This window comes from Balaenoptera musculus, chromosome 2 (assembly GCF_009873245.2).
Source record: "Balaenoptera musculus isolate JJ_BM4_2016_0621 chromosome 2, mBalMus1.pri.v3, whole genome shotgun sequence".
In the NCBI taxonomy this organism is placed as follows: Eukaryota; Metazoa; Chordata; class Mammalia; order Artiodactyla; family Balaenopteridae; genus Balaenoptera; species Balaenoptera musculus.
The window spans coordinates 5,128,536-5,154,489 of NC_045786.1; the positions used below are offsets into that span (position 1 = coordinate 5,128,536).

The 25,954-nt window shown below is 46.4% G+C and overlaps 2 protein-coding genes across 2 annotated transcripts; one reads left to right on the forward strand and one right to left on the reverse strand.

Annotated features, from left to right (window-relative positions):
* The first annotated feature begins 7,587 nt into the window (after positions 1–7,587).
* LOC118890506 (deoxycytidylate deaminase-like) lies at positions 7,588–8,753 on the forward strand. The gene is made up of 2 exons (XM_036843459.1): positions 7,588–7,999; positions 8,257–8,753. The coding sequence occupies exons 1-2, from the start codon at positions 7,756–7,758 to the stop codon at positions 8,547–8,549; spliced, it is 537 nt and encodes a 178-aa protein (XP_036699354.1). The 5' UTR covers positions 7,588–7,755; the 3' UTR covers positions 8,550–8,753.
* An 8,088-nt stretch (positions 8,754–16,841) lies between these two features.
* VIM (vimentin) lies at positions 16,842–25,031 on the reverse strand. The gene is made up of 9 exons (XM_036842729.1): positions 24,264–25,031; positions 23,566–23,626; positions 21,035–21,130; positions 20,779–20,940; positions 20,127–20,252; positions 19,538–19,758; positions 19,043–19,086; positions 18,410–18,495; positions 16,842–17,203 (listed from the first exon to the last, which is right to left on the reverse strand). The coding sequence occupies exons 1-9, from the start codon at positions 24,824–24,826 to the stop codon at positions 17,162–17,164; spliced, it is 1,401 nt and encodes a 466-aa protein (XP_036698624.1). The 5' UTR covers positions 24,827–25,031; the 3' UTR covers positions 16,842–17,161.
* Between the last annotated feature and the right edge of the window lie 923 nt (positions 25,032–25,954).

Genomic DNA, 25,954 nt, shown 5'->3' on the forward strand with positions numbered 1-25,954 from the left:
GAAAATACACTGTAGCATTCAGTGTGGCACCAGGTAATGACTCAGTGATTCTCTGGATTTTCGATATTCTGTGTGGAACATTTAAGCCCTTCTGAGGCCTGATAAGTAAACAGTTTTAGTTCACTTTGCAAAAGAGGACAGTAATCAGCTGTTCGTTGGCAAATTTCGAAGTGCTTTAGGGTTATTTCATGACTCCTCTTTTGTGATTTAGCTATTATGTATCAAATTGATGGTGAGAGTCATTCTGTTCAAGAAGTTTGGAAGTGGAGCTAGTCTCGTGTTTCTCAGAACTCATCTATTTACAAGCTAGGTTTTGGGCTTTTGTTGTTGTTCTCAGTATTCTATAGCGGTTGAGAGCACACACTTTGGATTTGGATTCAAATCCCACCTTCATAATTTACTGGCTGGACGACTTTGCATTACTTAACTTCTGTATAACCTCAGTTTACTCATCTGCAAAATGGGTATGATAATCCTTGATTTATTATGAGATTATTGTGAGATCTCCATAATACAACTGGAAAAACATCTTTTCTCTGTCCCCATCCCCTACTCCAGGGACTAGTTTTAGATGTGTCTGGGGAGGTTGGTCTGCCTAAGATTTGACGTACTCATTTAATCATCATATATTAAGCACATACTGTGGGTCAGGCATGTGTGTGCTGAGTACTAAAGATATGACAGTGAACAAGACAAAGGGGGTCCCATCTGTCATGGAGTTTACATTCAAACAGGGGACACAGGAAACTGAACAACAAACACACAAATACAGAATAACATTATAGACAATAATAAGTGTTGTGGAGAAAAATAAGGTAAAGGAATGGAAAGTGAAGAAGAAAGTTAAGTCTCTTTGAGGAGGTGATCTTAAAGGAAAATGATCATTTAAAAACTTGAGCAGGGCCTTCATGTAGCTAAAGAGAGGCCATCAGGAGATGGATGAGTAAGTAATGGGTTTCTTTTCTCAAATGCACACAGAGCCAGGACACCGTCTGAAAAACAAGAGAATGAAAGAGGGACAGACACAGCTCTGTCTAATAATGTAATCGTTTCTCCTCATTGGAGGGTGAGAGGAACCTTTGCAGGTTATGTTGCATCTAAGGAAATATTCTTCTTTAACAAGAATTACTGTGTGGTCCTGGGTGGGGTGACCGCAATGGTTCAAAACTCCCTTTGAGAGAACCCACTGTGGCATGTAGCTCATTGACTGTCTCCAACTGGCACTTTTTGGGGTTTACCTCTCCATTTATTCTCAATCAATGCTGCCATGAGACCATTCCCAGCCAACGACTGAGCATAGCATGTGTGCTAGAATAGGACCATTTGTTGGATGCAAGATTTCTCAAAAGGATGCCTTTTGCTCAAGACTCCCCATTGGTCTGGCCAAAACTTTTCTTAGAGCAGCACTGTAATCGGAGGCTCTTCCTATCCAATTCTTCCTTCCCTCCCTCCTTTCACAGACGTCAGACCTGCCCTGTGGTCTGAAGCTTCTCCCTCCCTACTTCTCTAGCTCCCTTTGTCCTTCATAGGTATTTCATCCAACAAATCTTTTTTTTTTACAATGTCTTCATTTATTTATTAATTTATTTAATAACATTGTGTTCCACGCTGTGTGGCATGTGGGATCTTAGTTTCCCGACCAGGGGTTGAACCCACGCCCCCTGCGATGGAAGCGCCGAGTCTTAACCACTGGACCACCAGGGAAGTCCCTCATCCAACAAATCTTTTGTATAGCAGTTCCTTTTTGGCTTCTACTTCTTGGAAGACCTGAACAGACACAGTTGGGACCAGGAGTGGTCAGAGAAAACAGGTGGCAAGATGAATCTGCCGGCCAGGGCTCTGTGAGACAGACACAGAGCTGGGTTTGTTAACAGACATAAGGATGGAGCCATGAAGGGTCCCTTAACCATCAGAAGCCACGGAGCTGCAATTACCATCATGGCTGGCAAGGTTGGAAGGGCAGCTAAAGAGACTCAACCCACAGGAAGTGGTGGAGATGGTTAATAGACCCTGGCTTCCTTATGGGCAAAGTAGACAATCACCCAGCAAGGGTGCTTCTTAATTTCTCTAACCCAAAAAAGGCAAGAATTGAGGCACAGAAGGCAGATGGCAATCATCTAATAAAATGTTCTGATCTCTTGCTCAGTTGTGACTTGAGCCAATGTTCAGATCTAGAACACTTTGACTCTAGAGGTGGCTGGGCCCCTAGAGAAAGAACCCTGAAATCCTTCAGCAGTAATTCCTGCAATTGTCCCCAAGTCCTTCCTCTAAAAGGACCTGCAGTCATTTACTTGAGTGACTGTACTCCGGGGGAAGAGGAATAACCAGACTTTTTGAGGGCTTTTGGACACAGGGCGTGCATTAACAATTCCATGGCCTCCTTGCTGGAATGGAGGATTATGGGGTCCAGGAGATGCATAAAGTCCTGGATAAAGTCCAGCTCACAGTGGGTCCACTGTGTCTACAAGAATCACCCACTGGTCATTTTCCCAGCCCCTGAGTGTGTAACGGAAATGGACATACATGACAGTTAGAGTAGTCACATTGGGACTGTGGTCTACGAGGTGACAGCTGTCATGGTTAGGAAAGGCCAGATGGAAACTACCCCTCTCCACCCTCCCAGTCAAGACATTAAATCACAAACGATGTCGTATCCCGGGGGGCCGGCAAACATCAATGCCACCATTGAAAACCAAAAGAATACAATGGTGGCGGTTTCTGTCATATCTCCATTTAATTTACCAGCACGAGCCTTGCAGAAACTCGCTGCATCCCCAGTTTCATCTCCTGTGCTGGATGCTGCATTATTGCTAGAGCAGATGAATAAATGCCTCAGGGAAACGGCATGCAGCTGTTGATTTGACCGAGGCGTGGTGGGGCTATTTTCTGTTCTTATCAGAAACAATTTGCATTCATATGGAAAGGACAGGAGCAGTCATTTACAGTTTTGCTCCAGGCTTCCATGCAGTCTCCCACCCTCAGTCGTGATGTAACCCAAAGAGATCTGGAGATCCCTAGGACCATCACATGAATCCACTACATCAGTGCCGCCATGCTGATCGGGCCAGGAAAGGAAGACGTGGCTGGTACACTGGAGACCTTGGTAAGAAATGGAGGGCGGGGGGTAAACCCTGTCAGAGTCAGGGATCTGCCATTTCAGTAAAGCAGTGGGGTCCAGTGGTCAGGGGCAAGCCTGGATATTCCCTCCAAAGTGAAAAACTGTTACTGCATCTTGCATCTTTTTTCCGGAAGAAGAGAGCACGTTACCTGTTAGATTTCCTTGGATCACTGAGACGTATTCCACATGGGAATGCTGCTGTGGTCCAAGCACCAGGTACCACACAAGGCTGCCGGCTTTGTGGAGCCCGCAGTAGGAAGAGACTCCGCAGCAGGTACCACCAGACTGTGGTACAAGAGCCTCTGATGCTTTGGCCATAAAAATCCAGCCGACTCTCTCGTGTTGGAGGAGCCTGTAGTTTATGGAGAGCCCTGGGGGAGAACTACTACACAGACCCCTGTGTTCTAAAGGAAGGCCATTGCGTCTGCAATGGAGAATTACGTCTTCTCATTATGGAGCCTAGAAGAGATGGAAATGGTGCATCCAGAGCGGAGCCTGAGCAGGAGCGGAGAGCACAGGCACACTGCAGGAGCTGGCAGCCCACACACCCGTGTCACCGTCTGTGGTTGTATTAGTAGGCCTTCCCCTGCTCACCTGTGGCCATTTGGGGGCGAGGTGCCGTACAACCAGCAAAAACTTGCACCTGGTGTACAGATGGGTTGGCTCAGTTTGTGGGTAGGGGCTGAACTACTTGGTGCTCTACTGCAGCCACATTCAGGGGTGGCCTCGAAAGCTAGTGGGGAGGGCAAAAATCTTCCTAAGGAGCAGGGATGCAAGTGATGCACCTGGCGTAGAAGGTGAAGCAGCCTGAGATGAGACTATGTAGAGATTCCTGGGCTGAGACCCACAGCTGCGCAGGCTGGCCGAGTTCCTGGAAAGAAAAGGACTGGACTGTTAGACGCAAGGAGGGCTGGGGTAGAAGCATACAGACAGGAATATGGGAGATGCATGGTGTGAAGATTTTTGTATCAATTAATGCCGACCAGAACACATCCCAGCACAGAAGAGACACCGAACACCCAAGGAGACAGAATGACTCTGCAACTGACATTAGCCAGCCATCATTATCTTCTGCCTTAGAACTGGAACAATAGTCACATAAATGGATTGGCCACAGTGGCAGACTCAGAGGCTACACATGTGACCAACGGTGTGGACACCCATTTACCAAAGGTAAGCTAGTTACTGCTGATTCTGGTTAGTACATCCGGGCCATGTTATAGCTTTGCGGGTCCTCTGCCCTTAAAATGCGTGCTTCTCGGTGCAGCTACTATGGAGAACAGTATGGAGGTGCCTTAAAAAACTAAAAATAGAGTTTCCATATGATCAAGCAATCCCACTCCTGGGCATATATCCAGACAAAACTATAATTCAAAAAGATACATACATCCCTATGTTCATAGCAGCACTATTTACGACAGCCAAGACATGGAAGCAACCTAAGTGTCCATCGACAGATGAATGGAGAAAGAAGATGTGGTCTATATATACAATGGAATATTACTCAGCCATAAAAAAAGAATGAAATAATGCCCTCTGCAGCAACATGGATGGACCTAGAGATTATCATGCTAAATGAAGTAAGTCAGGCAGAGAAAGACAAATATCATATGATATCAATTATATGTGGAATCTAAAAAAAATCTGAAAACAAGGACCTACTGTATAGCCCAGGGAACTCTATTCAATATTCTGTAATAATCTAAATGGGAAAAGAATCTGAAAAAGAATGGATATATGTATATGTATAACTGAACCACTTTGCTGTACAGCTGAAACTAACACAACATTGTAAATCAACTATACTCCAATATAAAATAAAAATTAAATTTAAAAAGTTAATTTTGTTCATAGACAGTGAACTATTAGGTATGGAATTTGTGAAGTGTCAAAATCTTTGACAACTCCTAAAGGGACAGTAAAACCATCGTCTCTTTTCCTCAAGGAGATATTCATTGCTTCAAGTTCAGGAAGGCAATGGCTGAAAGAGAAGACTGGGTCTCTATTACAGAAAGGCTTCAGAAAAAGTTTTGGATATACAATGGTGCATCTCCCCTTCAAGGGTCCTTCTCAAGATGATTTTCCAATTAATGTATGTTAGAACAGTGCTCACTCTATCATAAAGCAAATTTCCATGTACTTGGTGTTATGAACTGAATGTTTGTGTCCCCTCAAGATTCATAGGTTGAAAACCCTAAACCCCAATGTGAAGATATGTGGAGGGGCCTTTGGAGGTAATTAGGGTTAGATGAGGTGATAAGGATGGGGTCCTCACAGTGGGACTAGTGCCCTTATAAGAAGCAACCAGAGAGCTAGCTAGCTTTCAGTCTCTCTCTCTCTCTCTGCCATATGAGGACAAAGGAAGAAGACGGCCATCTGCAAACCAGGAAGTGGGCTCTTACCAGACACCAAATCTACCAGCACCTTGATCTTGGGCTTCTCAGCCTCCCGAACTGTGAGACGTAAACGTTTGTTGTTTAAGACACTCAGTCTATGATATTTTGTTACAGCAGCCCAAACTAAGATCCATGGGTTTATTTGGGGGTACTCTATATAACAGTAAGTCCCCTACATACGAACCTTCAAGTTGCGAACTTTCAGTTGCGAATGTGCTGTGTTCACATGTCCAATCACGTAAGTTAGTTCACGTGTCTGCCTGTTCACTCGATGCCAGCCCCTGGATGCCAGCTCTTGTACTGTGCTACTGTACTTTTCAAGGTACTGTACTGTAAGATTAAAAATGTTTTCTTTATTTTTTGTGTTTGTTTTTTATGTATTATTTGTGTGAAAAGTATTATAAACCTATTACAGTACAGTACCGTATAGCTGATTGTGTTAGTTGGGTACCTAGGCTAACTTTGTTGGACTTACGAACAAATTGGACTTAAGAACGCATTCTTGGAACAGAACTCGTTCGTATGTAGGGGACTTACTGTGTATTCTCTTGATGTCTATCTCTACACCAATACTACACTATTATATTTTACTATAGCCCTATCTGGTAAGACATGTCTTTCTAATGTGGTGTTTATTTTATCTAAAAGAGTATCTTATTTCTTCTCAACTCTTTGCTTTTCTTCGCACATAATTTATCTGTAGATAGTTTTGGGTTTTCCAAATAAGCAATTATATTATTTGCAATTAATGACAGTTTTATCTCTTCTTTCTATTGCTATGTCTTTAATTCTTTTTCCCTGTAGTACAGTATTGAATAGGAGCAGGGATAGTGGGTATCCCTGTTTTTCTTGATCTTAAAGGGAATAATTATATTATTTCGCCATTGTTTTTTACGTTTACTTTTGCTTTCTTATAGCTACCTCCTATTGAGTTAAGAAATATTCTCTATATTCTTAAATTTATTTATTTTATTTATTTATTTTTGGCTACGCTGGGTCTTCATTGCTGCGCGCGGGCTTTCTCTAGTTGCAGCGGGCGGGGGCTACTCTTGGTTGCGATGCGCAGGCTTCTCATTGCGGTGGCTTCTCTTGTTGTGGAACACAGGCTCTAGGTGTGCAGGCTTCAGTAGTTGTGGCTCGCGGGCTCTAGAGCACAGGCTCAGTGGTTGCTCCGCGGCATGTGGGATCTGCCCAGACCAGGGATTGAACCCGTGTCCCCTGCATTGGCAGGCAGATTCTTCACCACGGTGCCACCAGGGAAGTCCCTCTATATTCTTATTCTTCTAAAAGTTTTTATATTAATTAGGTGTTGACTTTTATGAAACTTTTTTCTGTCTATTAAGTGAATCATGGTTTTCTCCTTTCATATGTCAAAATGTTAAATTATGTTAATCAGTTTTAATATTAAAATACTCTTGTACCCCTGAGCTATATGCAACATTTATTATTTTTATATGTTTAGAATACATAAGTATTGTTTTTAAATATATTGCTTGATTTGTGTAGTGATAAGGAAGATACATCACTTACATCTCCTGTTTCAAGAAACATAATTGACTCATGGCCCTACTGTCATCCCTCTGGATTCACCACCACATTTGGGTCAAGGACACACTTCCCCTGGGCTGCTTCCAAACCAGTGACTGAACACAGTAAAGATTATAGTACTGACCCATTCCTGTGGGACATGGGACTCTTCTAACCAGCCACTGACTTGAGGACCTTCCATAGGCTTTGCTGAAACTTTCTTAAATCAACACTGCAGTCTGAGGCTACTCCTACGATTCCATCCTTCCCTCTCTCCTTTCACTGGTGTCAGACCTGTATTGCAGCCTAAAGGCTCACCTATCTCTTCCTATGTCTTCCCATTTATCCATCAAAATAAATCTCTTGGGCAGTGGGGACGGGCGCCGGCCTGCAGGTCGCGGGCCGGGAGCGGAGGGGCGGCCGGGGCAGCGGGCGGCCGCGGGGACGCCCCCTCCCGGTCCAACGTGCTGCCGGGGAAACGGTGCGGGGCCGGCGGCGCTTGGGCAACCTCGCGGGGCGCGCCGCCGCCTCCGGGGGGTCCGAGAGGAGCTGCCACGTGGGCGGCGGGGCCGCGTGGGTGCGTCCCGGGGTCGGCATCGAGGGGCGGGAGGAGCGTGGCTTGCGGCCGGGCCGGTGACCAGACGTGTCTCCCTGGATCCGTTCTGCATCGGGGCTGCAGGGCACCAGCGAGCGCCAACCCTAAGCCGACCCAGCATGAGCGAATTTCCCTGTGAAAAACGTGATGACCATTTGGAATGGCCTGAGTATTTCATGGCAGTGGCCTTCTTATCGGCACAGAGGAGCAAAGATCCAAATTCCCAGGTCGGAGCCTGCATCGTGAATGCAGAAAACAAGATTGTGGGCACTGGGTACAGTGGAATGCCAAATGGATGTAGTGATGACCTCTTGCCTTGGAGGAGGACAGCGGAGAGTATACTGGATACCAAATACCCTTACGATTTTCTTAACAATGCCAGAGACTGTTCATTTCTACACACAGCTAAATCGTGGTGTTCATAGGCTAAGGTGAGCACCGCCAGCGTCTCCTGAGAGGCCCCAGCTCAGCTCTCTGCCTGCAGGATTGCAGAGCTGCTGCAGGACTCACAGGGACACTTACAACGTCCCCTGAAGACGGGAGGTCTGGGGAGGACGGTGGACCAGGGTCTGTATCCTGTCTGAGCCAGAGTAGGCCCTCAGTAAAAGTTCATTGACTGATGTGCCACACCGAGCTGAATGCCATTATGAACAAAAACTCAGCAGATGTGAAAGGCTGTACCATGTATGTCGCCTTGTTCCTGTGTAATGAATGTGCTAAACTCATCATCCAGGCAGGGATAAAAGAAGTTATTTTCATGTCTGATAAATACCACGACAGCAGTGAGACAACAGCCGCGAGGCTCGTGTTTGAAACGGCCGGGGTTTCCTTCGGGAAATTCACACCAAAGTGCAGCCAGATTGTCATTGACTTTGATTCAATTAACAGCAGACCGAGTCAGAAGCTCCAGTGAGTTACATCTCATTAAACCTCCAGAAGATTGGGATTATCCTCTTCTAAGAAGCTGCTAATGCCTTTCATCTTAAAGTTACACATAACTTTTTAATAGCCGGGACGGCAAAAGTCGACATCTAAAGAATGTAAAAGCTCACATCTTCCTGACTCGCTCTCCTGTCACGTGGAATCTGCATCTGTTGAAACCATCGATTTAGGGTTTAAAATACAGGAGCTGTGGGTGCGCACGGGGCTGGAGCGGCGCCTCCCCTCCCGTCTCCCGGTTCTCTGGGACGCGCGTGGCTGCGCAGAAGGGCATCAGCCGTGCGTCGTTCCACTGCGTTTCACAGCCGCTCTTCAGCGCCACGTGTGCTGGGAGGACAAACAAATAACTGTGGCTGTGTTCCTACCGGGATGAGCAGACACGCTGATCTGAACATCGGGCCCGAATGAAGCGTCGCATGTAACGCCCTTGGGGAAAGGAAAGGAGCCGCAAGACGCAGCATTTAAGTGTTTGCTTTCGAGAGCTGAGGGAGCTCCCAGCCGCCCAGCCGCCCACCCAAAAGCCCTGGACGGGGTGCGCCTTCGTCCTGGCAGATGAGGAGTGCAACCGAGCGGGCGTTCTTTCCCGGCTCTGCTGTCCTGCTCCCCACAGGGCGGTGCGCGGAGCGCCTCTGCGCCGCGGGGACCTCTGTTGTTCGTGCTTCTTACTCTGGCTTTGTGGGTGACAACGGAGCTCTTACATTAGTTTATTTGAGTAATGAGTCGTTCCCGGGGAAGGCAGCCCGTCGCCCTGCGTTGCCCCCAGGTCCACAGCCTGCCCCGGGGGCGGAGGCCCGCACCGGCTGCCCACGTGCCAGCACGGTTCATTTCCAGGGCTGCTGTCTCCTATCCTGTAAGTGAAAGGGATGTGAGGAGATGTCAGTTCCGTCCACATCTCTTGGTGATGGGAGCTCACTTGTGCTCCTGGTGCCCTGCCTTTACTGGCACACATCTCACCTTTCTAATCACTTCGATTTGGGGAATGGGTAGCAGTGCATCTTGTCTTTAATCTCATTTCATTTTTATTAAATGTGCTCAGTACCTTCGCTGAGAAAATGGTTTCTTTTTCCTAAAGATTATGACCGTTTTTAAGTGCTCTTACATCTTTATGAGTTTTTATTTCGTCTCTGAGGTTTTGGATTCCATATTCTGGGGCATTTGTAATTTGGCTCCTTACCAACATTATTAAAATCTTATTAAAATCCGCAAAAAAAAATAAATCTCTTGTACATCTAATTCCATCTTTTGCTGTTCAAAGAACCTCAGCCAACACAAGTTAGTGTGCTGATGTTTTGTGAGGATATTTGCATCTCTATCCATGAAGAAAGTTGACCTGCAGTGTTCATCTCCTACTGGGTCTTTGTCTCATTTGGGGATTAAGGTTATGCTTTATTCATATAATGAGTTAGAAAAGGTTCTCTCATTTTTATGATTTGAAAATGTTTGTGATGATTTGGAATGTATACATTACATATTTGGTGGAATTCAACTGTTGAGATACCTGTTCTTGATATTTTCTTTTCTTTTTTTTGACGTGGACCTTTTAAAGTCTTTACTGAATTTGTTACAATATTCCTTCTGTTTTATGTTTTGGTTTTTTGGCTGCGAGGCATGTGGCATCTTAGCTCCCTGACCAGGGATCGAACCTGCACTCCCTGTACTGGAAGGTGAAGTCTTAACCACTGGACCGCCAGGGAAGTCCCCTGTTCTCGATATTTTCTTTTAAGGAAGACTATTCAGGTTTTTTTATCGTCTTAAGTCAGTTTTGATTGGGACTTCTGGTTTCAACCTCCTATATTTTCCAAAGATGGCCACAACGTTCGCTCTCATTCACATGCTCTTCTGTAATGTGACCTTGCCACTTCCACGTGGAGAGGTAGAGTCTAATTCTCCACCCTGGAATTTGGGTGGTCTCTGTGGCTGGTTTGACAGATGGAATGCCGTGGAAATTACGCTGTGTTATTTACAGACATAGCCCTTATCAAACCTGGATATTTCTGCTTCCTGCCTCTTAGCAGTGGGTCAAACTGTAAGAAGTATAACTATCCTCAGACCATGCTGCGAGAAACCTAAGCCATGGATTATGAGACAATATCTGGAAAGTGAAAGAAGGCAAAGAACACTGAGGCAAGAGACTTAAGAATGAAGAAGTCATCTTCTATGTCAGGTCCAGTGAAGGCTTCAGATGACCCCAGCCTGAGCTACCGCCTGACAGCAATTGCATGAATGATCCCAAGTAAAGGCTCCCCAGCTGAGTCTGGTCAACCCACAGAATCATAAATTGTTGTTCTAAGCTGCTGAGTTTTATAATTGTATGGTTCATAGTGGTAATTGATAACTGAATACCTGTCTACTCCATGAAAACAACTATAACAGCTGGAGCACACACATACACACATATACGCGCGAGCAGACACAAACGTGCGCACAACTGTGTAATTATTTTGAGAGCAACCAATACAGTCAAGAATGGAGATTAAGGGCTATATTCCTTCAGAGAAGCAAAGACTCCAAGGTGAAATCCACATTCACTTGGTTTTTCCCATGAGGGCAGTTTCTAAATGCGGGAGAGAGCTCAACATAAAACGATATTCTTACTAGGCTAAGTTGACAGAGAAGCATTCAAATTGTTGGCCACCTCCTAGGCTGTATGGGTTCAGGGTGAGACTCCAAGAAACCCAGCAGAAAATAGTAGCAAGGAAACTAAAAGCTGAGCAGACTAGAGTGTCTGCCAAAGTGGAAGGACTTTGATAAATGCATCCAGACTGTAGCTGAGATCCAGAAATGTCCTATCCTGGGGCTAAGGAACACATTTGAGAGGTGAGGACCAGTACTAAGATAATGGAGTTAAAATAGACAAGACCTAACAAAAACTATAACTAACCCTTACCAGGATCAAGGTGACCCACTGGTACTCTATTTGCCTGTAAAAAGAAAACTATTCTTCCTTTTTAGAGAATGAAGACATTGTCCAGAGCCTAAACAAGTATTCATTTAAAATGTTCAGCATGCAGTAAAAAACTATGAGGTGTGCTTAAAAAAAAAGGACCAACTAATCAAAAACCAAAAGAGAAAACAGACACTATAAGCAAATTCAGAGGTGATCCACATATTGACATGAGCAGACAGAGACTTTTAGACAAACATTAAGAAATAATAGGGATTTCCCCGGTGGTCCAGCAGTAAAGAATCCGCCTTCCAATGCAGGGGATTCTGGTTCAGTCCCGGGCCTGGGAAGAAAAATTCCACATGCCACCAGGCAACTAAGCCCACGTGCCACAACTACTGAGCCCGCATGCCTCAAACGAGAGCCTGCGTGCCTCAAGCTACAGAGCCCATGCACTCTGGAGCCCACACACCACAACTAGAGGGAGAAAAACCCGCACACCACAACTAGAGAGAATCCCATGTGCCGCAACTAGAGAGAAACTCCCACGCCACAACTAGAGAGAAGCCTACGTGCTGCAACGAAAGATCTTTCATGCCACAATGAAGATCCCATGTACCTCAACTAAGAACTGACACAGCCAAAAAAAAAAATTAATTAATTAATTTAAAAACATAAAAAATAAAATAAATATTTTTTTAAAAAGAAATAATTACAATTAATGTGATAAAATAAAGGAAAATATAGAGAAAATTTCATATTCTGGAGAGACAGAGGCCCGTTAACTGAATTCGGATCATCGTCAGGCCTAGAAGCCACGGTCTGAATGCCAAGGACAGAACAGGAACTTTCTCCACCTTAGGTCAGCCTGAGTAGAGCTGAAGTGACCTGTGTAGCCTCTTTGCAACATTTGGGAAGTAAGATGCATCCAACACCTCGTACACAACATCCCCTGTTTGCCTTAGTTCAGGCTGCTGTAACAGAATACCGTGGCCTGGGGGGCTTAAACAACAGAAATTCACTTCTCACAGTTCTGGAGGCTGGAAGTCCAAGATCAAGGCACCAGCAGATCCGGTGTCCGATGAGAGCCTGCTTCTCTTTGTAGGCTTCTCCTGGTATCCTCCCAGGGCAGAGGAGGGAAAGCAAGTTCTCTGTGTCTTTTTAAAGGACATTAATCCCATTCATGAGGGCTCCACCTCATGAACTACCTCCCACAATTAATTAATTCATCACCTCCCAAAGGCCCCACCTCCTAAAGCCATCACATTGGGGGGTTAGGATTTCAACATATGAATTGGAGGGGGGACACAAACGTTCAGTCCATAGCACTGTTCTTCCCCAACGAGACTGGGAGACTACGAACTCAGTAAAGGAGCAGACTGTGGTTGTCCAGCCAACACCCAGCACAGTGCCTGATACATACGGGGAACTCGAACGTTTAGACTGGTCTTCTTGGACTGTGGAAAATCTTCATCTGAGAGCAGCCTGTGACTCTCCCAGAACCTTCCATGGCTGTCTGCTCACCTCCCACCATGCCCTAAAAGAAATACTTGCCTTACAGGGTAGCTGTGTAGAGAAAGTCTCCAGAGCATTTGTCTCAAAACTGTTCTCTACCTTGAGAGGGGATTTAAGAAAACGGAGAAGTTGACCAGTCACGAATGGCCACAAATCTTTAAGCAGTGTACTAACCTTCAGTGACTTTGCAAACTTACGGCCTTTTGAAAATCTCCATCACAGACCTAGTTCAAGTACAGACAAGGAGAATGTTCTCCAAATGTTTAACTATGACATCTGTTGTGGGCTGAATTTGTGTCCCTTGCCCCCATGTCCCCCATACTCCCTTCCCACACCCGTGTGTTGAGTCTTAACTAAGAATGTGACTGTATTTGGAAATACATGGGGTCTTTAAAGAGGTGATTAAGGTAAAATGAGGTCATTTGACCTAATCTAATGTGACTGGTTTCCTTACAAGAAGAGATTACCTAAGGGGAGAGGCCTCAGGAGAAACCAACCCTGCCAGCACCTTGATTTTGGACTTCCAGCCTCCAGAGCTATGAGAAAATTAATTTCTGCTACTTACACCACCCAGTCTGCGGTACTTCGTTATGGCAGCCCCAGCGGATTTATAGAGACCCTTTGTTTAGCTGAAGCCTGGCAGGTTGGGGAGAGAGCCTTCTTTGGGGCATAGGGTCTGCTTCAACCTTGTTTTCTTCAGGAAAAGACCAGGGGAAGCTGGTGTCCTCCCACCCGTCCCCCATCACCACACACAATTCCTCCTTTAGTCGCACAGCCTTGGAAAGGAGAGTTTCTTTCCCAGCGCCTTTGTCAGAGGCTGGTCATGGGAAGGGGGACCTCACGATAGACACGCTGTAACTCAGTCAGACGTCTGTCTCTGTCACCAGCCACCTCGTCCATCTATCACGACGGTGAGAAACCTTAGCAGGACTTAATTTTCACAGTATTTCCACAGACTGCACCATCCCCTTGGTAACTTTTTTGAGACTTCACACTCTATGTCATTGTTTTCTTCTCCCCATCCCCTACTTTTTTTTTAATCTCCTTTAATCTGGGATTAATGTTATACATAAAAGAACCAAGCATTCATCTTTACTTCACCATAGGTGGTGAGAACATCGTTTCTTTTTATTCGTTTTTCAAAGTGGCAGGTAAGGAAAATGCTAGCCGTGTAATTAAAGATAAACATTTAGGGCTTCCCTGGTGGCGCAGTGGTTGAGAATCTGCCTGCTAATGCAGGGGACACGGGTTCGAGCCCTGGTCTGGGAAGATCCCACATGCCACGGAGCGGCTGGGCCCGTGAGCCACAACTACTGAGCCTGCGCGTCTGGAGCCTGTGCCCCGCAACGGGAGGGGCCGCGATAGTGAAAGGCCCGCGCACCGCGATGAAGAGCGGTCCCCGCACCGCGATGAAGAGTGGCCCCCACTTGCCTCAACTAGAGAAAGCCCTCGCATGAACCGAAGACCCAACACAGCCAAAAATAAAAAAATAAAATAAATAAATAAAGTAGCTATAAAAAAGAAAAGTGCTTTAAAGAAAAAAAAAAAAAAAAAGATAAACATTTAAAAGACTTAAATAGATTTGAATTCCTACGAGGCGGGGCCCTGTGAGGCTTTTCAGAAGGGCTAATTTCTGACAGTCGCAGATAAGGGAGGCAAGCTCATCTTTTTTGTTTCAGGGAGGTGATTTTAGAAAGAGCTGTATGGAATTTTTAAGGGAGGGGAGCCCACTAGTCTCAAAGTATTTGGGCAGAATTTGTCATCTTGGGTCCTCTTCCCCTGGGAGGAGGGGTGAGGGGGGAACTATAGCTTCCTTCCTTCCTTCTTCCTTCCTTCCTTCCTTCCTTCCTTCCTTCCTTCCTTCCTTCCTTCCTTCCTTCCTTTCCCTCTTTCTTTCTTCCTTTCTTTCTTTTTTTTAATAATGAAGGGTTATATGCTTGAAGAAAACTAATATGGGGCCAGTGTCTTCTCTGGATGACCCTCCTAAGCCAAAGGTAGGGTAGAGATGAAGAGACAGGAGTAATAGGACTGAGAGGCTGAGAGGAATGTGGTGAAAATGACTAAAGAACAAAAAACAAACCCAAAAATCAACTAGAAGAAGTTTCTTCAGGGCCCAAGCCCCGGGATGGGTGTTTGCTCTGGCAGTGCTGATTAGGTAACTTAACACATCAGTGTTCACATACGGGGGTGGGGTGAGGGTGGGGTGCAGGACCACTCAAGGAGTCTCAGCAGAAATATCCTTTCCTGTAAGATTATGCTAAGGGTAGGTACTCAGTGCTCTGTGGTGAACTAAATGGGAAGGAAATCCAAAAGAGAGGGGATATATGTATACATAGAGCTGATACACTTTGCTGTGCAGCAGAAACTAACACAACATTGTAAAGCAACTAGACTCCAATAAAAATTAATTAAAAAAAAAAAAGATTATGCTAAGGGTAGGATGACCAGATAGAAGCTGTTGTTCAAATTAGTACACTTGTGAGTCTGAAAGGGGGCGTTATTAATAAGGAAGCATAAACCAAGACCATCCTGCGCAAACTAGGACGTAAATCACCCTGACTAGGGGTCACTTCCCTGGGCCAATTCTTTCTTTACTCATGTGGTACCCACAGTATCAAAAATGATGAAAATCACAACTAATATTACTTAGCACAGTGCCTGGCATTTAGTTAAACTAAGTGTAAACCATCTTACTTTCCCCTGAGCAACTCTACCAAGAGGTAGATGCAAACACTTAAAAATTACAAGGAGGGACTTCCCTGGTGGTCCAGTGGTTAAGACTCCATGCTTCCACTGCAGGGGGCTCAGGTTCGATCCCTGGTCGGGGAACTAAGATCTTGGGTGCTGCGTGGCTCCCCCCCCCCACCGCGAAAAAACACAAAAAACAAGGAATGCCTACCACATCATTCCTGGAGGAGAGGGAATCCTAGTAATACACGGAATTGGGACTTAAGTCTAGGAACTTCTTACTCAAAGGAAATTTCCCTCCAGAACACACATTGGGCCATTACAACTCTATTGCTTCCAGGCAATACCCTCCCTCTTGCATTTATTTGACTTTATCCCTCTTCCTCAACTCTGCTCACATTGTGTGACCTGTAGGAAGGTTTTCATGACCACAGCACTTCATCCTCATTGCTCTAGGTTTTGAAAGCTGATCAGAGACTAGCATCATTTTACCACATGACTCACATGTGTTAATTTCACCTCCCAATGAACAGCTAAGGATTTTCCTTTATTTTGTGTCTAACATCACTCCCCCAAAGCACAAGTCTTTAAAAATATCTGTAGGTGGATATACAGATTTAGGTATCACATATAGGTATAGATATACACACAGAAAAGCAGGGTAGTTTCCCATGTTGGAACTAAATGAACTTGTCCCATTTCTCTGCATCTTGCTAATGGAAGATGCGGCCGTTATATCCTGGATGTTGCCCTACACTTCAACCCCCGTAGTGGAGTTTGTGCCACGTATATGCTGCACATGCCAAAATGCAGTTTTCATTTTAGTCAAAGTTTTTTTAATTTTAGGAGGTCTATTTGTTAGAACTGAAATCACACAGGGACATGGACCCAGCTGGATTCATTTTATGAAAAGACCTAGCATCATTTTGTCTACAAATTATTTTATTATATAACATCTATTTATGAATTTTAAAAATAACTTAATTGAAAAGAAGCGAGGTCTGTCTAAAATGGCCAAATTAAGAGCTACGCTTCAAGCATAAAGTTGAATTTCTCGAGTTAACCTAACCTTGATTTTGTGGGAATTTGACCAATAAGATCAAAAAATATTTAACCAAAACATATATTGTCATAAAATTTAGAGAATTGTTTAGATATCAAATAAGCAAGACACCAAAAGAGTTTTCCAAAGATTTATTGAAGCAGAAACAAGTTGGTCAGATACTTGATGGAAAAAAGCAGTTTTAATGGTATTCAAAAATACTTTTTAAAAAGTATTCTAGCACAAGGCGTCTTCGGTAAACTAGATTATGTTGTAAACTTTTTTCTAAATCTTTTACGAGTGTTGTTTCTCAAGAACTAGAGCTTATTCCTATTTCAAATCTATCTTGCACTCCTGAAAAAACTGCAGAAAGGCACTTGAAAGCTGTTTCTTTAAGATACGGATTTCTTTTTTATTCTCACTGGTAGTATTTTGCCGCATGGATTACGTGCAGTTTTTATTCCAGATCATCGTGATGCTGGGAAGTTTCGTTGATAACCTGTTAAGAAAAACAGAACTCAAATCAAATATAATACTACATACTAATGATTAAATTACCCCATAAAGCATGTCAAAGAAAAATCCTAGGAAAGGCATATAATTTATTGTGAAAGTTGGAAGATTACGTTGGTTCTGCGTGACCAAGGGTCACAGCGAGCAGGAACAGATACATATGTAAGACGCGCTTCACCGGTAGGCAAAATACGTAACTGATAGAAAGTTATGACTTAAAAAAATAAACTTAAAAAATACTGTATTTATGAAGAAGAATGCTGTAATAATCAGCAAAGTTTAAAAGCAATGAAAACATATTAAAATGTACAGCAAGTACATTTTATGTGCAAGGGAAGATTACATGAAGATTACGATACATTTTGACCATTTCTTTTCCTGGCATAGAGGGGTAATGAGAAACTACTTGATCATATGGCATGTCCTTGTATTACATCATGACAGGGTCTAGGAGTGTCCAGGGGAGGCCATATGTCCAGGATCAAAACATTCCTGCTGGGCTTCCCTGGTGGCGCAGTGGTTGAGAGTCTGCCTGCCAATGCAGGGGACACGGGTTCGAGCCCTGGTCTGGGAAGATCCCACATGCCGCGGAGCAACTAGGCCCATGAGCCACAATTACTGAGCCTGCGCGTCTGGAGCCTGTGCTCCGCAACAAGAGAGGCCGCGATAGTGAGAGGCCCGCGCACCGCGATGAAGAGTGGCCCTCGCTTGCCACAATTGGAGGAAGCCCTCGCACAGAAACGAAGACCCAACACAGCCATAAATAAATAAATAAAAATAAAATTAAAAAAAAAAAAAAGAAATTGCCCCAGGTTGATCATAAAAGTGCCAAGGACATGAAGTTTTTAAAAAAAAAAAAAAAAAAAAAAAAAATTCCTGCTATTGAGGCAGTCTAATGAAACTAGTTTAGGAAGTTAACTTAAGGAAGCGGTACTCCTGTTTCAAATCAAGCACCAAAGGAAATCACTACTTTTAGACAAAGGCAGACTGCTCTCCCACCTTCACATCTAGGAGCCAAATAATTAGATGGCTGTGTGTACTGCCGGAAGAAGAGACCTATTCTCTTTTTAGGAGGCGTGAGTGAAACTGAAACCTCCCAAATTAGCTAGCTGTATCTGAGATAGACTTACTGATCTAAAAGTTTGTCACTGCCTGTCTGAAATTACTTGCGTTTCGATATAAAGTTACCAACCTGTCCGTCTCTGGTTTCAACCGTCTTAATCAGAAGCGTCCTTTTTGAATGGGTGTCAACCAGAGGGAGTGAATCCAGATTGGTTTCTGAATAACGAAAACAGGTCCAAAATGAGTAAAAATGAAATTTTTAAAACGACAAAGAGACGAGTTTGTCCAAAGAATTATGATTTTTTTTGTTCATGATTGTTTAAAGCACTATTCCCCAAATAATTCTAAAGACTATCACCTGTTTTAAAACCCAGAGGCTAACAACACTGTAGCATCAGGATGAGATGGACGACTTTAGTGTATGCTCCAACAGGAGGGGAAAAAAATGGAATTTCACTTTAACTGGACGTAGAAAATGTAAGACAGTACTTGTTTGAAAATTATGCCTATCTTAAGAGAATTCTCTCTTGTATGGCATTTTTCAAGTATCATTTTAAAAATGAGTGCTTTATAAACAGAATGGTTACAAGCTGCTAAAATTTTTCATAGGGACTTCCCTGGCGGTCCAGTGGTTAGGACTCCGTGCTTCCACTGCAGGGGGCCTGGGTCTGATCCCTGGTGGGGGAACTAAGATCCCACATGCCGCGCAGTGCAGCCGAAAAAATAAAATAAAATACTTCATGAAGGACAATCAAATACTTACCCCTCAGGTTCAGGGAAGAAAAGTTTGGAAGAGGCAGAGCAATCCTAGAAAGAGGTGAAGAAAAACAGTAAATTTTTTGGAAAACAACAAGGAATACATTTATACACTTCTCATTTTCATCAAATAAGAAGATTTACAATCCACAGGTGAGGGATTCGCTTCAGAAGCATTTACCTATGATCGGTCTCATTAGTACATTTAAATATTTTACTCCAAGCATTTTCTCCAAGGGGCTGGAGGTGTGACAGAGTGACTCTTGGTTTTCACAGAATCAATCGTAGGTTGAAATCCCAGCTCAGATATTGATTAACTGACTAGGACAAGGAACTCAAATCTCCAGACCTGAACTGAAGGTTCCTCATCTGTAAAAAGTGGTAAATAGCTACCTTGAAGAAAGGCTCTGAAGACGAAATGAGATGATGCATGGAAAGCAAGGGGCGTGATACCTCACCCAGGGCAGCTTGGCATTCACTCCCACGAGCCCCCGTTCCCTACCTGCTCTCCTCTCCTTCCAGCAGCTTCCTGTAGGTGGCAATCTCGATGTCGAGAGCCATCTTAACATTCAGCAGATCCTGGTATTCACGCAGGTGACGGGCCATCTCTTCCTTCATGTTCTGAATCTCATCCTGCAGGCGGCCAATAGTGTCTTGGTAATTAGCAGCTTCTACGGAAAAGTTCTCTTCCATTTCACGCATCTGGCGTTCCAGAGACTCGTTCTGCAGGAGAGATGAGAAAGGCCGCCGGTGTTATTTCCCAGAAACAAACAAGCAGAGCTATTTCCCCCAACCATCTCCAGACCGTTTGCAATCATTTCCCCTAGCAGCAAATGGGGAACGCTCCCATTTTCAGCGGAAAATACAAGTACCAGGTCCCCTTCCTAGTGGAAGCAGTAATATAGGTAAACTAAAACCTTGGGATCTCCAAGTTCTTTTTGAATCTGTCTTGACGACTCATTGTCTTTGGACTAAAATGTAAATTTTTCTCCCTTTGAACAAAGTTTCCTCCCAATAGCACCCTGAGCTTGGCCACCTGAAATGGGTCCAAGCTGGTGACCGGCCCTCTCTCCTTGCGCTGTGATACTCACGGTCCCTTTGAGGGCGTCCACCTCGCAGGTGAGGGACTGCACCTGCCGACGGTACTCGTTCGACTCCTGCTTGGCCTGGCGCAGGGCATCGTTGTTGCGGTTAGCCGCCTCGGAGAGGTCAGCGAACTGTCAGGGAGGAAGCAGAAACCTGGGTCACCCACGTGCCTTGTCCACACGTCCTCTGAGGTTCTACCTGGCCTGGATAACGGACACGGCTTAAAGATGGCAAACAAGACAGATACGAAAATAAGGCAGGATACCAACCAACTTTTACGCTCAAAGCTCAAATCGCAACGTGTCCCAGGATACGCCTGATTTGTTTTGAAAACCAAAGGAAATGAGGTGGAAGGCCAATGTGGAGATTTCCAAGTAGAAATTCCCTCTGTCTCCCTCGTTTTCAAAGGGTGGAGGTCAAGGGCAAGGGGGTAACCTGCAAGGAGGGTGACAGCGGGGCAGTGGCAAGGGCGTCTGCTATTCTAACGGAGGGGGTGTGAGTCGTGGGGAGGGTGCAGCAAGAGATAAAACTCGCGCAGGAGGAAAAGCCAGCTAAACTTGGCAGCGAAAAGGTACTTAGGAATCACTGCAGGCAGGTAGAGCGTTTTCAGAAAAGAACGCTTTTCTTCCGTCCTGGCCACACTCGCTCGTTTCGCACCTTGGACTTGTACCATTCCTCAGCCTCCTGGAGGTTCTTGGCGGCCACGCTCTCGTACTGCTGGCGGACGTCACGCAGGGCAGCCGTGAGGTCGGGCTTGGAAACATCCATATCGATTTGGACGTGCTGTTCTTGAATCTGGGCCTGCAGCTCCTGGATTTCCTGAGGAGAGAAAAGACAGAAGGTCAGCTGTGCCGAGTACGGGGGGCGGGGGCAGCTTCACCCACGATGGTTCACAAACTGTGACTGCTCTCACCTCATCATGGAGTTTCTTCAAAAAGGCAATCTCTTCTTGCAAGGACTCCACTTTCCGCTCCAGGTCCAGACGTGCCAACGAAGCGTTGTCCACATCCTGTTTCGAAAAGAGGAAAGACAGCGCCTGAAGGAGGATGCTGAAGTCTGTGGCCTACCCCAGGTGTTCATTTCCAGTGAACTATAGGAACTTATGGCTCTTTATTATACAGACGGGCATTGACGGATTTTATAACCTTCGAGTAAGTTTGTCAATCACCCAGTGCTACAACATACTCTGTTTTCTTTTCTTCATTAACCAATTTGAAATGTGGTCCGCTGAGTGGTACTCAAGGTGACCAGTAGACAATTTTAAAATAAATAAATAAGTGTATGCCAACATGGCAGGCTGCAGTCAGTCAATTATTATTGAATCCACATTATATCAGTGAAGTTTCTATTACTTTTTTAAATCTAGAAAATCAATGCCACAGCATTTTGGGGGGTTAACGTCATGGCATAGTAGGATAATGGGAGTTGGTCAGGTTTCACAACTTCGTGTGTACATGAGAATGTGCAGAACAAATTAGTGCTCCAGAAGTTTCAGCAGATAGAACATAAGCTCTTTCCCCCCCCCCACAACTCAAATCTTTTGAAATTTATCCTTGGGATCCCAAGCAAGTCATCTGGCATTCAAGTTACAAGGCTAGATTTATACTCCAGTTCAAGATGTGCCCTGGCAATAACGTAGTTCAGGCAAATAAGGAACAAGAAGTGTAACCCTGAACTGTATTTGCTTTGCTTTCTCTGGTAGATTTTTCCCCGGAACTCCCCTATCTCATCCCACAAGGGTGTGTCCACATCTTTTTCACTTACAACTGTGTCAGTTTGGTTCCTTAGCTTGTTTCAGAATGACTGATCAAAATGCATACGGGGTTAACTGTATGTAAAATTTTTGCTGCTCTGGTCAACTTCTCTGTTTCCACCACTTGTAAACTGCTACATCCCAAAGACTTAATTTCCCCTTAAGGGAATGTCATGAGGATTTTTATACCTCTTATCTTGTAATCAGTTATATTTGGAGTACAGTTTATAGCCTTACAGTCTTAAAATATTGACATGCTTCTATCACCTTCATGGAAAAATGAATGAGGAATAAGTGATAAAAAAAGATCAGGCTTGGGGAAAAAATTTCATTTTTGCTTGCTGTTAAACCCTACAAAAGATATACAAGATGATTTACTACTCTCTATAAAAAAGTTCAATGTGTTATTCTACTTCTTCGAAGAGAATATGAGGGGTTTTACCTCATCCCTAAATAGGGACAATTTATACTAATATTGTTTTATATGAGGTTACTACTGGGGGTAGAAAACATTACAGACATGATGATCAGAAATGGTCCATGACTGAAATAAACTACTCATTGCTGTGTTTAATTTGGTAAATGTATTTCTGCTTCAAAATGTTATTCTAGACTGTTCGTCTGAAGGAGCTTTTATAGCCATCCCAGTAAGTGCTCAGGAGAATGCAACTATGCTGGCGACTCTTCCTGCTTTGGGATTCCAATTTTAAGTTAAAAATCATTTAAGGCCATCTATCTTTGGAGCAAGAAAACCTTTTACTTAAAATCCCATTCTTCATTTTCAGGTTTATGCTTTATGGAGAGAACATGCTAAAGAATGCAAAGGTTCAAAAAAGAAAGGCCTTTCCACATGTGAGGTATGACTGTAGCTTTAAGAACTCTTCACATCACATACTTGGGAGTCTGGGCCAGATATTAGATAACGGATGTTAGCAAATACTTGTGTCCAATTAGAACGGTGCTTGCATCATTACATAGTCAGTAAGAATGCAGCCTGTTGCAAAGCGTCTCTGGGAACACAAAGACTCCTATTCTTTCCGGCCAGAACGGCCCCACTTGCCAGGATGTCTGTATCTACATTCCATAGTGAAGCCTGTAGAAACCATTAATACCTTTCAGCCAAGGGGACAGATGGCTCCTTTTCACCCTTATTAGGTCACAAAATAGTCGTGCATAGGGATACTTCCATCTAACCTTAGGGCCACAGTAGAACTTGCAGCGAAGAAAAGAAACTTGCTGGCTTAAGTCCAGTTAAACTAAGTTTCTTATCCTCCAATACATTTTACATTTGAAACTACAGGGCAGAACTGCGCTTTTGGCGGCCTTGTAAAAGGTAGCCAACTTGACTTTGGCAAACCGCCATCTAAATCAAACTGTAACTGTTCGAGATCAGAATATCAACGTGTTGCAAAAATGAAACGAAAATAAATGATTTCTTGGGAAAAAAAATCTTGAAACAAAGTAAAAAGTTAAAGACTTCCCTTTATGTCCTAGAGAACGGTTTGATCATTCAAGGGTTTTTGTCCGGAGCAGCTCCGAACTGTGGTCTTTCTGCCACTAGGGGGCCTGGAGCGCAGACGTGAAGTTTGGCACGACGTATACACTTGGGTTAAAGTAACTTTTAGAATTGCCCGTGGGGCGCGTGGGTGGGTGGCGTCCGGTGGCTGCGAGTGGGAACAGAATCTACAAACCTGTCTGAAAGACTGCAGGGTGCTCTCGGCTTCCTCCCTCTGAAGCATCTCCTCCTGCAACCTGAAACAGGCGCGCGTTAACCACAGGGGCACGGGGAAACCGCCAGGGGCGGGGCGACCACACCCAAACACCCCGCCGTGGCCGCCAGGCCAGCGCTGCTGCGCCACCTCCGCGGGCACCCAGCGACCGCGGCTTTTAGGGCTGCTGCTGCCCTCGGCTAGTTTTAGCGGGGCCTTGGCCACCGCGTAGAAAGGCAATCACGGTCGCCACCACGACCTGCGAGACGACCGCCACCACCCCGCCCCGGAGGAGGCTCTGCAGTCCCTTTGTCTCGCTCCCTGCACGGCCCCGGGGCTGGCAGCCCGCCGGGGGTGGGGGTGGGGGAGTGGGGCAGGAAACTTTCTCAAAGTTTGGGGAAATCGCATGCACCGTTTGCAAGGGCCTTCGAGGACAGACAAAGCGGTAGTTTTAAGAAATCTGAAACTTGAGACAGGCGTTCTTGGGCAAATGAGTGGGGCTAGAGGGGAAATGCTAACTTGAAAGATCTGGGTTCAGGGCGGGGCTGCGCCGCAGCAGTCACAGCCCGGCTCCCCCGCTGTCCCCCGGGCAGCCGCCGCCCGGGCCACATCCCCAAGGGCGTGGCGGCTCCACTCCCCCTCTCCTTCCCTCCCGCGGCCCCGCCTGGGCGCCTCCTTACTTCTCCCGGAGACGCATGATGTCCTCGGACAGGTTGTCGCGCTCCACCTCGACGCGGGCTTTGTCGTTGGTGAGCTGGTCCACCTGCCGGCGCAGCTCTCGCATCTCCTCCTCGTAGAGGTCCCCCAGGCGCGACTTGCCCTGGCCCTTGAGCTGCTCGAGCTCGGCCAGCAGGATCTTGTTCTGCTGCTCCAGGAAGCGCACCTTGTCGATGTAGTTGGCGAAGCGGTCGTTCAGCTCCTGCAGCTCCACCTTCTCGTTGGTGCGGGTGTTCTTGAACTCGGTGTTGATGGCGTCGGCCAGCGAGAAGTCCACCGAGTCCTGCAGCAGGCGCACGCCGGGCACACTGCTCCGCAGGCGCACGGCCGCGGAGCGCGTGGCGTACACGCCGCCCGGGGACGAGGCGTAGAGGCTGCGGCTGGTGCCGGGGCGCAGCGCGCTGCCCAGGCTGTAGGTGCGGGTGGCCGTGGTCACGTAGCTCCGGCTGGAGCTCGGCCGGCTCGCGGTGCCGGGGCCGCCGAACATCCTGCGGTAGGAGGACGAGGACACGGACCTGCTGGACATGACTGCAGAGAGCGGCGGTGGCGCGGGCTGGCTCCGGAGGAGAGGCGCGCGAGGGCGCGGTGGGTGTGGGCAAAGGGAGCGCTGCTGCGTCTCTGGCGCGGGGACCCCGGAGCGAGAGTGGCAGAGGACGGGACCCCGCCGAGGGCGCAGTTTTTATAAGCCGGTTAGGACGAAGGGTCCCCTCCCACTGCCATCCCGGAGACAGAGTGCGCCAACCAATGGGGAAGGCTGGGCGGGGGGTTAGGGCGGGGGCGCCCTGGAGCCTTCCTCCTCCCCCGTCCTCCGCCCTGGGGACTGGGTACAGTCTCGGTTACTTCTTGGCTGGGCTGGGACTTTCGGGGGCTTTCCTGATGGTAGCCCGAGCTCTGCTCACCTCTGGGTGCTGAAAAAGGCGGGGTCGCTCAGTGGTGGGGGGACCCGCCCGGGACTGGACCGGAGGGGTCCCGGGCACCGAGCCAGAGCGGCGCGGGAGGGGCGCGCAGCAACGGGGCTTCGGTCCGCAGGGAGCTGGTGGGTGGGGAGACCCGCGGGCCAAGGGGCAGGAAGAGGGGGAGTGCGGGTTCCAGCAGATCGGAAGGCGTGGACAAAGAAACAAAGAGGGTCCGGGATTGGAGCGCGAGGTGGGAGCGCGCACAGCCCGGGACGCAGGGCTCGAGCCCCCCCGAGCAGCCTTGCGCACCGCCTGCTGCGGAAGGGGCATCGGTCGGGCCCCATCTGTCTTCGCCCTCTAGCCTTGGAGAGTCCTCTTCGGGGACCTGACGGGCTGGGTCCGGCTTTGGACGGCGGGAACTGCGAGGAAAGCCCGGGGGAGATGGGTGGGGTCGCTGAGTCACTGGCGGCGAGTCACTGCGCCGGGCCGTCCCGCCGAGGTCGAGGGCTGCGAGCGGTTCAGGGAAACCGTTAGACGAGATTGACCCAAGTCTCCCCGGGTGCGCGCGCGCGCGCGCGCGCGCACTGTTGGATGGAAGTTTTATGCAACTTCGAGCTGGGCCTGCGCTTTCTTGTGTGCAGTTCGCCTGCGTGGAGACTACAGCGCCCGTAAATTCTTAAGAACTCGCCAAAGCCTGATTTTGCTCCAATGTGCAGACTTCTCTTTAGTAAGAAACTTCGGCCCGGGCTCTATAACCG